Source organism: Leptodactylus fuscus, chromosome 5 (assembly GCF_031893055.1).
Source record: "Leptodactylus fuscus isolate aLepFus1 chromosome 5, aLepFus1.hap2, whole genome shotgun sequence".
NCBI lineage: Eukaryota > Metazoa > Chordata > Amphibia > Anura > Leptodactylidae > Leptodactylus > Leptodactylus fuscus.
The window spans coordinates 23,421,886-23,435,852 of NC_134269.1; the positions used below are offsets into that span (position 1 = coordinate 23,421,886).

The 13,967-nt window shown below is 41.9% G+C and overlaps 1 protein-coding gene and 1 non-coding gene across 2 annotated transcripts in view; one reads left to right on the forward strand and one right to left on the reverse strand.

Annotated features, from left to right (window-relative positions):
* Positions 1–2,502: 2,502 nt before the first annotated feature.
* The window catches only part of LOC142204766 (LIM homeobox transcription factor 1-alpha-like), a 36,011-nt gene continuing 24,546 nt past the window's right edge, over positions 2,503–13,967 (reverse strand). Inside the window, exons 3-8 of the mRNA XM_075276085.1 lie at positions 10,143–10,375; positions 9,068–9,219; positions 8,754–8,831; positions 5,506–5,623; positions 4,473–4,625; positions 2,503–2,654 (exon numbers count right to left, since the gene is read on the reverse strand). Coding sequence (XP_075132186.1) covers positions 2,503–2,654; positions 4,473–4,625; positions 5,506–5,623; positions 8,754–8,831; positions 9,068–9,219; positions 10,143–10,375 — 886 coding nt within the window. The remainder of the gene's footprint in view (positions 2,655–4,472; positions 4,626–5,505; positions 5,624–8,753; positions 8,832–9,067; positions 9,220–10,142; positions 10,376–13,967) is intronic.
* TRNAV-AAC (transfer RNA valine (anticodon AAC)) lies at positions 11,686–11,758 on the forward strand. Its single transcript has one exon. It is a non-coding gene; the product is annotated as a tRNA-Val (tRNA).

Consider the following 13,967-nt stretch of genomic DNA (forward strand, 5'->3'; position numbering starts at 1 on the left):
GGGATTCTACCATTGAAAACCTTTTTTTTCCCTCCCTAACACGTTGGATTAGCCTTAAGATAGGCTATTCTTCTCCTACCGTCGGCCACAAGAAAATGGCCACTTGCAATACTGTGTAAGCGGACATTTTCTTGTGGCCGGCGAGCATGTGCAGTCGGCTTTGCCCTAGGCCCCAGGCCTACAAGTTTGAAGCCAACCCCTGGAAGAAGACACGGTGAAGAACCCGTTCCCAAAGAAGATGGAGGCGGCACTGGAGAGTTCTCACTCATCATTGGGCCCGTCCTCAGTGCTGCGAGAGAACTCATTTACATACTGGTGGAAAATGTGATTTTAACCGAACGGCAGCACAGAGAAAACATCTCTGTTAGGGACAAAAAATTTGCTTTTTAATGATTGAATCCCTTTAAACTAAACATAAGGATAGAAAGGGGTTGTCCAGGATCTAGCAAAGTCCACAGGATAGGTCATTAGTATCAGGTCAGTCAAGGTCAATGGGCTGTTTTGCCTGCCAAGAGCCGTACACCAGGTATACAGCTAGAAACCAACTCTGTTCCTATTCAAGTGAATGAGAGCAGAGCTGCAGTTACGGCTGCCACTACGTTGTATGGACCAGAAGCTGTATACAGTCTATGGAGCTCTGTACACTTAGAGGTGGTGCAGCCATTCATGTCAGCAGTAATCAATTTTTCTAGGTCCTGCACATGAACAAATACTATATACTTATCTGTCCATTAGGCCCAGGATCCAGCAGAGAGTCTCTGTTCAGGTCCTTTGTTTTCCTGACCTTTAACCTACTCATTAGCCAATCAGTGGCTGACATGCTTGTGCACAGGCAGAAGGGAAATAAAGACTGCAGAAACAAATGGAGACTCTCCACTGGATGCCCAGCCAAACCCACAGGTGAGTATAAAGTGTTTGTAATTTTAAGCATTGTTATGCAGTAAAAATAAGAACTGGACCAGCCCTTTAAGCCTGTATTTTATAAAGAACGGAACCATAAAAATTAACAAGACAAGGAATTATCTCAATGTATAGATGTCTCTCTTTTTTAAAAATGTTATCAGAAATTTCAGATCTACACCAAAATGACGAAACATCAAAAATTTTAGCTCAAATATGACTTCCCCAAAAAGTTGTGACTTTTTTGCATATCACAATACTGGCGTAAATAGCTTAACTAAATCACACCTAGTAGTCAACACTAAGGCCTCATTCACATCTGCGTTGGTAATTCGTTTGGGGGAGTCCGCATGGGGACCCCCCCGAATGGACTACCGAAGGCATTAGCAAGCGGGGCGCAGTGAAAGCACATGGACCCCATAGACTATAATGAGGTCCATGTGCTTGCCGCCAGATCTCCGTAGGGAACATGCGGACAGGAAAGTAGTTCACAATCTATAATCTACAATGATTCATGCGGGAAGCGCGCGGCAAGCACACGGACCCCTTTATAGTCTATGGGGTCTGTGTGCTTTCACTGCTCACCAGTTGCAAATGCCTTCGGTAGTCCATTCGGAGGGTCCCCATGCGGAGTCCCCAAATGGATTACCAAACGTAGATGTGAACCAAGGGTAAGACCATATTCACGCAAACGTGAGAAACGTCTGTTCCCAAAACAATGGCAGTCTATGGGGCTATTCACTTGTCCATATTTATTTTTGGGACATGTCCTATTTTTGTCCATTTTTATGGATCCCCAAATAGACTTATGTCTATGACAACGGACATGTAGGGGAAACTCTGAGGTGCCCACTGACCATTAGGTGGTGGCGTATGCTAGCGATAGGCCATCACTTTATCAGATGGGATGACCCCTATAATATACAATCATTTAGGAAGAACTCACATCCAAACATCCTCGGCCATCACAATATCTTTAATTTATTCAACCCAGTCTTCATCCATCGCACATACGACTTTTCTTATTCATTGTCTTACAGTTCTAGAAATGTCCACGAGAATCTTGGAATAAAAACAACATGCCATAGAAAACTGTCCTTGGAAGGAATGTATTCTTACTCTCGGTTCACACTAGCAGGGTGTCCGTTGTTCTGGTCCATCGAATGACCATAACAATGGAAAGCGGACATGAATGGAACCCAATGGACCCCATTGACTATAATGGGATCCGTTGGGCTCCATTCATGTCCGCTTTCCATTGTTATGGTCATCTGATGGATCAGAATAACGGACACACCGCTAGTGCGATGGGATCTGTGGGGTCTTATTAAGTGACACTGCCAGAAGAAAAAGTCAGACTTGCAGGACTTCATTGTCCATCAATTTTCAACGGAGACACCAACACAGCCATAGGGGTTGTACATGTAAAAGTTATATAAATACTATAGACAATATGGATTTTATAACCTGCTGGATCTCCCAGTCCATAAATAATCCATAGATAAGGTTTCTATTATCCTGATATTGTGGATGTAGTGGGATGATTATCTCCTAGGTGAACATTTGCACGTGCCCATGACAGCTACATGGCACCAGCAGAGGTCAGGAGGCAAAGTAAGAGTTCTGCATGGAATAGAGACGATCGATGGGTCCAGCTCGGGCCTGTAGATTGCTTCCATCAGAAGACGTCAGTAAAGATCCACCTAGATAACTGATACTTTCACTGTCCATGTCATGAAAAACATTATCTGCATCTGTTAGGAAAATACATTCGTTAGAAAATGTGTTTGATGAACTAGAAACCTGCTTAAGGCTGAGGCCCCACGTTGCAGAAACGTGGGGCCTCAGGCTATGGTCGGGGCCCCACGAGATGGAAACACAGCAATTTACCCGCGGCGGAAACGCCATGTGAAAAATTACTGCGTTTTACAGTTAGGGCAAAGTGGATGGTATTCTAGTGAATACCATGCCTACTTTGCAGTAAAAACCGCGGTGCGGACGCATCGTGTTTTCCAAAACCAATGCAATTTTGGAAATTGCAGCATGTCAATTATATCTACTGAAACACCGGCGGTTTCCCCATAGGTATAATTGTAACAGACAGCCCACAGAGGAAAACTCAGTGAACTTTCTGTCTAAAGAGCTGCGGGAAGAACGATGCATTGACACCATATTTTTGCTGCAGGACGTCCCATGGGGCCTTAACCTACATTGCGGGGATTTTTTTGTTGCTGATTTTGCTGCAGTTTTTCGAACCAAAGACAGGAGTGAATTGAGTAGAAGGGAGAAGTAGAATAGCTTCTTATATATTCCCCATTCCTTTTGTAGCCATTCTTTGCTTTGGCTGATAAAAACCGCAGCAAAATCTGCAACAATAACAAAAAAAAATGGATAAAATTTAATCAATAAACCCTAAAATAGTTCCAATGTAAACTACAACTTGTCTTACAAAAAACAAGCCTTCATAAAGCTCTCAGTAGTAACAAACAGAAAGTTACTATTTTCAGAATATGTTGACAGAGCGAAAAATCATTAAAAGATTGGTTTTGTTTATGAAAAAGTATGTGTAATATATTCCTTTTATACTAAGTGTCTTACTCACGGTTGCTTTTCTTGTGGATATTTTATGAAAAAGTAGAACATATGACTTTATTCCATGATTGTATATTTCTATCAGTTATATCATTCTGTAAACAGTGTAGCTGTAAAATTTTTTAATCATTCCCTTCTTTAAAAAAATTCAAAGTACCGTATATACTCGAGTATAAGCCGAATTTTTCAGCCCAGTTTTTGTGCTGAAAAAGCCCCCCTCGGCTTATACTTGAGTCAGCAAAAAAAAAAATTAAAAAAAAAATAATTCTCAAGGGGGGGGGGGTCTATGACCAGCCACAATATTAATGTATAGAATCACCCATAAAATTTTGCAAAAAAAAAAAAAGATTTAAAAATAATAAAAAAAAAAAAAAATTGTAAATCCCTCCTTTCCCTGGAATACATATAAAAGTAGAAAATGACTGTGAAACACATACACATTAGGTATCCCTGTGTCTACTGAATATAGGATATCTGCATTGCTCCTGTTCCATCGGGAAGGAGTTAATAGGAGCACCGCAGATACCCTATATTCAGCCAGAATGAATTCCAAGTGTGGGGGGGGGAACAGTCCTCAAACTCAGGGAAGGGGCAGACAGACAACCAAAACACCCCCTCCCCTTTCCCAGCAACTACTGCACCCAAAAACTCCGACCATTTTAATTTTTGAAATTTTCCAGTAGTTGCTGCATTTCCCCCCCTCGGCTTATACTCGAGTCAATAAGTTTTCCCAGTTTTTTGTGGTAAAATTAGTGGGGTCGGCTTATATTCGGGTCGGCTTATACTTGAGTATATACGGTATATATACTTATATAAATCTCTCTAAATGGAGTCATTGAAAAATACAACTAGTCCTGCAAAAAACAAGCCCATATATGTTGGATCTACTCTTTTCTTTCTCTATACACGTAGAGCTCTGAAACAGTTAAATACATAACTACATTTCCACTTCATTTGCGAGCCTGTAAAGTGGCAGTTACCATATGGATGTAGATGGTCACCCGGCAGTTGAGGAGGAGTAAGACTTTGCCGGTAGAGGTCTGTGTTGTAGACACTCTGGTCTAATGGGATGAGAGGCTGTTGTTGTATCCTGGAATATGGCACCATAACACCTTCTAGCCCACTGCTGCCATCTAAAAGATCAAATACGTTGCAGAAACTGTTTCTATGGGCAATATAATTATTTGCATTTTTCTTTGAAATTTCTCCTTTGTATATTAGCATATCGTTGTCTACCTGGCAGAGTACTCTGGCCTTTACTTACTAGTCACATGAGAGGGGCCATGTACCTGGCATAGTAGTCTGGCTTTTACTTACCAGTCATGTGAGAGGGGCCATGTACCTGGCATAGTAGTCTGGTCTTTACTTACTAGTCACATGGGAATAGCCACGTACCTGGCATAGTAGTCTGGTCTTTACTTACTAGTCACATGAGAATGGCCACGTACCTGGCATAGTAGTCTGGTCTTTACTTACTAGTCACATGAGAATGGCCACGTACCTGGCATAGTAGTCTGGTCTTTACTTATTAGTCACATGGGACTAGCCACGTACCTGGCATAGTAGTCTGGTCTTTACTTATTAGTCACATGAGAATGACCACGTACCTGGCATAGTAGTCTGGTCTTTACTTACTAGTCACATGGGAATAGCCACGCACCTGGCATAGTAGTCTGGCCTTTACCTACTAGTCACATGAGAATGGCCACATACCTGGCATAGTAGTCTGCCCTTGATATGTTAATGATATGAAAAGGGCTACGTACCTGGCATAGTAGTCTGGCCTTTACTTACCACTCACGTGAGAGGGGCCATGTACCTGGCATAATAGCCTGGCCTTTACCTGCTGGTCACATGAGAATGGCCACGTACCTGGCAAAGTAGTCTGGCCTTTACAAGCTAGTCACATGAGAAGGGCCATGTACCTGGCATAATAGTCTAGCCTTTACATGCTGGTCACATGAGAATGACCACGTACCTGCCATGGTATGTCATCATCTTTAGTCTACTCACCTTCACTATCATCATTACTCTGTCTACTACTTCCACGGTTCCCACATGCTGAGCCCAAACGCTGTGCTGCCAACTGCTCATGGTCTTGTTGTTGTTGCCTACGGGCTATCTTCTTCATCTAGAGAACATAGGAGTGTTAGGATTATTATGAAGATAGGAGAACATTAATGTTGTGAAGGTTATAATCATGTAATGTATGAAAAACATCGTTATCCTTAAAAGCTGATTGCTAGATAGAGTTTCTTATGCTTGAAATTAGGATGTAGTGATACGTTGACAAGATGGCACCTGCACTTCAGAGTGCAAGAAAAGCAAATGCTTGGCTTGCAGCCAGAAGACAGCTCCCTTGGGACATCACACAGGACCGGGAGTAGCTGGCTATATATGGAACTGCTTAAACTTTTTCTGTTTGAGAAGTACCATACCAATCAGGAATGAATATGAAAACTTACGTTGTTGTTATCTCTCTTCCTTTCTCTGCTACTATTTAACCCTACGTTGTTTTATTAAAAGTGTGTCAGTATTTCCTCCTTGGTTGAGAGAGGAACTAATACCAACATAGTGTGTCTGGTGCCATTTCCTTACTGCTGGCACTCAGACTAATTAACCCCTTAGCGACCCTTGACGTAACTGTACGTCATGGGTCGCATGGGGATGTATGGAGCGAGCTCACACGCTGAGCTCGCTCCATACACGGCAGATGCTGGCTGTATAATACAGCCAGGATCTGCCACTAACAGCAGCGGTCGGTGCCCGAGCCGATCGCTGCTGTTAACCCTTTACACACTGCGGTCAAACGTGACCGCAGTGTGTAAACGGCGCCGGCGGCATGGGCGCCGCCATGTTTTGCCGATCGCCGCCCTCCTGAACGTCACAAGAGGGCGGTGATCGGTTGCTATGACAGCCGGAAGCCTATTGAAGGCTTCCAGGCTTGTCTCTGCACGAGATCTATTAGACGATGCCAGAGGCCAGAGGCAGCGTCTAATAGAAGTGCTGCGATTTTCCTATTCACTGCAATACTGTAGTATTGCAGTGAATAGTATGAGCGATCAGACTCCCTAGGTTTCAAGGTACCTAAGGGGTCTGATCATAAATGCAACAGAAGAAAAAAAAAAGTTTTTAAAAGTATTAAAAAAAAAATATATATATAAAAGTTCAAATCACCCCCCTTTCCCTAGATCAGCTATAAAAGTAATTAAAGAACATTAAACATAAACATATTAGGTATCCCTGCGCTCCAAAATGCCTGAACTATTAGAATATTAAAACATTTATCCCGTACTGCGAACGGCGTAGCGGCAAAAAAAATAAAAACAGCCAAAAAGCGTTTTTTTCAACACTTTGCCTCCTATAAAAAATTTAATAAAAAGTGATCAAACCATCGGATCTTTCCCCAAATGGTATCAATAGAAACGTCATCTTGTCCCGCATAAAAAGACACCACAACTAGCTCCATACATGGAAATATGAAAAAGTTACAGGTGTTAGAACATGATGACACTAATTTTTTTTCTATTTTGCAAAGTTTATCATTTTTTTAAAAGTATCAAAAAATTTCAAATACTATATAAATTTGGTATCACCGCGTTTGTACTGACACGTAGAACACAGGTAACATGTCATTTGTACCAAACAGTGAATGCTGTAAAAATTAAACCCATAAGAAAATGGCGCAAATGCATTTTTTCTCCAATTGCGCCTCATTCTGAATTTTTTTCCAGCTTCCCAGTACATTGCACAGCATATTGAATGGTGCCATTACAAAGTACAATTTGTCCCGCAAACAATAAGCTATCATGTGACTCTGTGAACTGAAAAATGAAAAAGTTATGGCTCTTGAAATGTGAGGAGGGAAAAACGAAAATGCGAAACCAAAAAATGGCCTGGTCCTTAAGGGGTTAATCAGGACGACAAGTTACACCAGGATTATTGGTCAATTAGTCATAAACACGGCTTCGACCTTACCAATGTCACTGCACTAGCAGTGGGGCAGCTGGAAAACACCCCATTACCACATCTCGAATACCAAAGTAAGAAGTATTAAACGTGAAGTTTCACCAGTTTTTGTGGGTTTCACAATGTTCATGGTCAAGTGATATATGGTTCATGATCATGTGATGAGCACAGGTGCACAGCTCCTTATAGTGACAGCACTGTATGTTTGACAATGTTGGACAACCCCTTTAAGACTAAAGCGTCTACGCATTGGAATCACAAGTGTGTTCCCTATAAATATAATAGGGGAAGAAAGAATATGGAGCAAAAAGTCAGGGAATAACATTACGGAAAAGAACCCATTGTGTTTTTTACATTGTTTTTTAGCTGGGTTTTGCTACATGGAGACCTAGGACCCCTTCACATGGCGTAAGCGCTCGGCTCATTCCAAGCCGTACACGTGAGCTCTTCTAAACACTTCCCATTCACTTCAATGGCAGTGCGCGTAAAGCCGGCTTTACGAGTGCTCCCATTGAAGTGAATGGGAAGTGTTTAGAAGCGCTCGCGTGTACGGCTTGGAATGAGCCGAGCGCTTACGCCATGTGAAGGGGTCCTTATTTAACCTAAATCAGATTTCTGATAGGTCAGGTATAGTAACTGCAATTCCTGTGGACATGCGGTGAGGCACTGTTTGAGAAGTTGTCTTATTAGCATACATGGGCGAACCTCTGAAGATCTGTTTAGTTTCAGGGTTTATACGGCCTGACCCAAACAGGTCAAATAAGTTTGCAAGAACCAAAGTGATTATACTCGGTGGTATAATAAGTGGAGGCCCAGGAGAGGTGAAGAAAAATAAAAAAAAGTATACTCACTTTCCCTCACCTACTATAGGCATCTGCGTGGCGTCTGGTCACAGGCCTCAGGAGTTACCATGGGGTGCATGACGTCTACCAGGAGGCCAGAAGAGGACTCGGAGGTGAGTATAAGTCACTGTTATTTTTTACATCTCCCCTGGGACACCGACTATACCCCAGAGTATAATTGTTTCACATCCAGGTTACTTTTATTGGGTCTAATATGGTTTGATCCAAATCGGTTTGTTCCCCTCTACCCATTAGGACAACCCCTGTAGGCACATGGACATTTCTTATTCTAGAAGTAATATAAGGATGACCACTCATCTGAAGGACCAGATAGAATACTACATCAGGATTAGGTGACTGCCCCAGTGACTTTAATATAAAGGGTGTTGTTTTCTGATGACACCACCCCCTTAATGTTATAGAAGATGTTGTGTAGACCTGTTTCTGTACCTTGGCTCTCTGGTTCTGGAACCAAACCTGAACAACGCGCACGGTCAGACCCGTCTCTGCCGCCAGTGTCTCCCTCACCTGCAAAAGAATAATACCGTGTACCTATAGAGAAAAGCAAAAACATACATGTACATGGAGGATCAGTACTCAGCCTGCGGAGAAGATGGGAATAAAGGCCCCATACACATGAGAGTAGAAAAGGCCCAGGACTGGTCAACTGTATTATGTCTATGGAGGTTTGTCAACTCTCAAAAGAACAAGGCAATATGGGGCTATAGCTATACCTATACACCTAAATAGTTTACAGTAAGTACCTTTCTGCAAGGTTTGGAAGACACCTCAAACGATGCCTTAAAAGCTCTGCGCTGCTGTGTGGTGAGAATTGTTCTCGGCCTTTTCGATCGTTTCAGATCCTTTGCTTCATCGCTTCCTTTGCCGTTACTCCCATCCTCATCTTCACTTTTAACTAGAAGCAGAACATACTTCCATGTGAGAAAGAAACATGATATTAACCATTAAGTATATAGAAGAATATCTTAGGAGCCATTTTCAAGAAAGTCACTTAGAAAAGTGGGTGCTCGAGTTTTTAGACTTTTTTGCTTTCGACTTGTTTGACATCACCACTTAAAGGGCTGGTGCAGGATTAGAAAACATGGCTGATTTCTGTTGGTCAGGAAGTGACATCATATCCCTTTGGTCACATGATGGTGCAGTAAAGTGTCCAATGGGTGTGAGGTCACTTCCTGCGAGGAATATAGCAGCCATGTTTTTTGATCCTTCACAACCCCTTTAAGATAGAGGAGCATCTGGTATAACAACTACTTTACCGTACATGCAGAGGGGTAACTTGAATCTCCTGGGCCCCAATGCTAAATCTGTAATGGATCCCCTATATTACATTTCATGTCGCAGAGAGAAATTTGGGCCCCCTCAGAGTGGAGGGCCTGGTAGAACCTGCTACCTCTGCACCCCCTATTGCTACCCCCTGCCTATATATCCAGATATTTCTCAGAAAAATGTATGCAAAATAGTTCTCCATGCTGGAAAGAGGAAAACTGTGTCTTTGGCCCAACTTATTGGAAAGTAGCAATCCTATAAGTAGATGTCTGACCTCTAAAGAAGTCTTGGAACATGACTTGGGTTATCAGCCATTAAAACATTAAAAAAAAGGTCAGAAAGGGGTTAAAAGGATTGACCATTTTCTGAAGATCTATCTAAACAGGTTGCACATCCACCGACAGCTGTTTCGGAGTTTTGCCTCCTGTTAGAGGAGAGCAGGGTACTGGTTGGCCAGTTGACGCGTCATGGATGTGGGTTAAGAGCGGTACTATGTTGCCCCTGGGGTGACTACCTAACTTGGTACCTTGTGCCAGGTGGACTACAACCTACCGGATCCAGATGGTGTCAGGCTGAAGGCGCTGAGCATCTCTCTCTCCCTTTCATAGTCGCTCCGACACAACAGTTGTCCTTCTTTTAACACAAACTCATCCCCTCGCTCCAGCCTTCGTTCACACTCGCAGCAGTAGAAGCAGGCCACGTGATACACGTGGTTGAGAACACGCATGATGAGTTCAGATGGCATCACTGTTTTCAGGCAGCTGTTGCATTTCGTAGCAAAAAGCCTAAGAGATAAGAAGAGTCATATGAGCAAGAACCTGGAGACTTAGCTAACTGTGGATCCATGGCCACCAGACTTGTGATCGGCTCTCACCTCCCCTGGGTCTCCACCTATTATACGGCGACCATTTTAGTTTGCTGAGATGACTAGTCATTTGTTTGATTTCATACAAAATAAATAAATTGGAAAATTCAGGTCGAAACCCAGCTCGGTATGAGTCAGTTCGCCCATCTTTAATAATGCATATCAACAAAATAATGAAAAGTACAAAAATAAAGATTTCAGAAATTTTGGATGGCGACCAACAAAAACTATTCAATCTCCCTGCAGTGCCACCTCAGGCTTGATGAAGCATTACACAAACACCCTTCACACAATGGGCTACTATGGTTCTGTTGGGTTTCTCCAGACCATTATAATCCCTCTTTCCTCTGGCTAATTTATGAGAGTGCTGAAAGCGGAACTTCCTTGTATTAACTCTGGTTTCTTTATTAGGGTTGAGTTTCCTAATTCAGACATCCCGTTTAAGGGATACCTCCGATTCTTCGTGGGTTAACAGCACCTAGAGATATGATATATGACTGCCTACTCTCCTAGATTTTCTGGGAAACACAACCTTTTATCTGTAAAAGTTCATCCCACGTCCACTGAAGATTTATGGTAAATGAACATTACGTATCAGATTTATGTAATCATAATTCACCAGAAACCAGTATTATTACAATAATAGTGCCCCCTACATAAGTCATGTTATTACCTGTGGGGGGCACTATTACCGTATTAGTGCCCTAATGGCACCACCCCAAGTAATAGACCTGCTCTCCAACATAAGCAGTGTTATTAAATGTGGGGGGGACACTATTCCAATAATAGTGCCCCCTACATAAGTCATGCTATTACCTCTGGGGGGCACTATTACTGTATTAGTGCCCTAATGGCACCACCCCAAGTAATAGACCTGCTCTCCTACATAAGAGGTTATTAAATGTGGGGGAGGCACTATTTCAATAATAGTACCCCCTACATAAGTCATGCAAAAAAGTAGCATGAGTGGTAGAAAAAGACGAAAAAGTCCCATATTGCAAAATTTTTTAATTTTGTCAGCAGATAACAAACACAGCAATTTCCAGTACCAACAAAGCAAAATGAAATTTTGGTTTATCTCACCCACACACATTGTGGATGGGGGGGAGGGGTTGAACTAAAAAACCTGTGTTTTTAGGTTTTTTTAACTTCAGTTTGCTACATGAGGGCCTTAGCCTTAGACAGTTTTGATAAAAGATATTGTTATCCAATTTGAAGGCTCATATGGAAGTTTCTGTAGTGTAGTGGTTATCACGTTCGCCTAACACGCGAAAGGTCCCCGGTTCGAAACCGGGCAGAAACATATTTTGGGTTTTTTTCCCACTTGTTGTCACATCCTCCCCCCTCTCTTGTTTTGTAAATAGGGATCTGCAGACCAACAAACAATGAAACTTTATGGGGGAGGAAAACTGTAGGGGGCTGGACGACATAATATAGATTGGCACTTTCTGCCACTGCATTGGCCTACGTAAATGGGCTGTTACTGTAGCCATTTTCAATGGGATTAACCTCTCTTTAACCCCTTCCTGCTGAAGTTATTTTCTGTTTTTGTTCTTTCTTTTTTTTTTTTAACTCCCTGCTTTCCAAAAAAACCTTAACTTTTTTTTTTTTACTTTACTGATCACATAGCCATAGGGGGGCTGAGTTTTGTGGGACAAATTGTACTTTCTATTGACACCATTTAATATTCCATACCACATATTGGGAAACTGGGGGGAAAAAAAATATAGCATGAAAATGAAGGGGTCACATGCAGTTATGACAATTTTTTAGGATTTTTATATCTTTACATTTATTATGTGAGTCAGTTACAGAAATACTAAATTTATATAATTTTGATGTTTTAATACTGCAAAAACAAATGAAGTTTTTTATATTTTCATTTACGAAGCAGAGTAAGGTCTTTTTTTGTCTATGGAGCGTGCTGTATCTTTTTATTGCTATCATTTTTGGGAAAGTAATAGCTTTTTGGCCACTTGTTTGACAAAAGAATGGCACTTTGGGTATTTTGATTTTTTTTAAATTATTACAGCATTAAGGGTAAGTTCACACAGCGGAAACCTTTTCTACTGTGTGACTTTCCCACGTGGCTAGCCGCAACGGGATGCCATTGCAGTGCATCAGCATCCTGTCGCGGCATCCCGCTCCTGATTAGGTCCGAATGAACAGGCCTAATCAGGAGGGAGGCTCGAGCTGCGGACGCCGCGTCTGACTCAGCCGCAAAATCCGCAAGAAGATAGGGCATGTCGCTTTTGTTTCCCGCTTGCTGAAAAAAATCGCTAGCGGGAAAAAGACGCGAGCACCTCCCATTGAAATGAATGAAAGACGTTTTTACAGGAGGATTTTGAGGCGGATTACGCGTCAAAATCCGACTGCAAAAAAACTCTGTGTGAACATACCGTAAGGCTGAGTTCACACACAGTTTTTTGGTCAGGATATTGAGGCCGAATTCGCCTCAAAATCCTAACCAAAAAGATGGCTCCCGTTTGTTCCAGCTCTGGGAAAAAAGCAGCGACATGCTCATTCTACAGGCAGATTCGCGAGGCGAATCCCCCTGAAGACTCTTCCTCCTCCCGACTAAGCCCATTCATTGGTCCTAATCTGGAGCGAAACGCGCAACTGGATGCCGGTGCACTGCAGCTACCCGTTTTTCGGTATGGAAACTAAGGTGGCCTCCGCCAAACTGGGGATCCCCATTCTTATGATCAGTGGGTCTTATATGCAAAAAGCTAGCCAGCACTTTGATAACAATGGGTCCAATTACTTTTGCCCAAGAATTCTGTTGTGTTTTTTACTTATTTTGTGATTTTTAAAAAAATATTTTTGCCTAATTTATCATCTGTCCGATTTTTTTTAGTGAAAAGCGTATAATGTAACTTTTTATTTCCAAAGTAACTTGTAATGTAGGATCGGTTTATATGGCGTGTAGGTGTACGCGTAATGTATTATATGTAACTTTTTAAGAAGTCTCAAAATTTTTGTGCAAGCATATTTCATTTCTATATTGGCATAAAAATGCACCACAAAAATTATTTGTGAACTCTGGAGCCTTCCACCCAAGAGAAATTAGGCAAATTTTTGAAACAGTATAAGACATTTTTGATAACTTTGCTGCAAAAAATAAAAATAAAAAATTTGACAAAAAAAGCCAAGTCTGAAAAAAAATGTCTTCATGATAAATTGGCTCCATAATATAATTTCCAGTATGGGGTCCAACATTCATTCAAGGTTTAACTCAGTCTGCACTGAAAAAGTTCCACATTCAGTTTAACACTTTGCAAATTTTTGCAATGTCTTCCTGCACTTATCCAGCAAAAAAGTGGTTAAAAGAAGTGCAGGTGGTGTGAGCCGTCTGCAATACATATGTGTGTTCCCCGGCAGTAATTAGACAGCACAGGCAGCCCCAGCTAATAAACACCATGTCAGCCTACATTACACCAGGAGGCCTCCCGATCCGCGCTAGCGTCAGGAGCGCCTGAATAGCCTCTCTTTTTTAATATAGCTGGAATCCA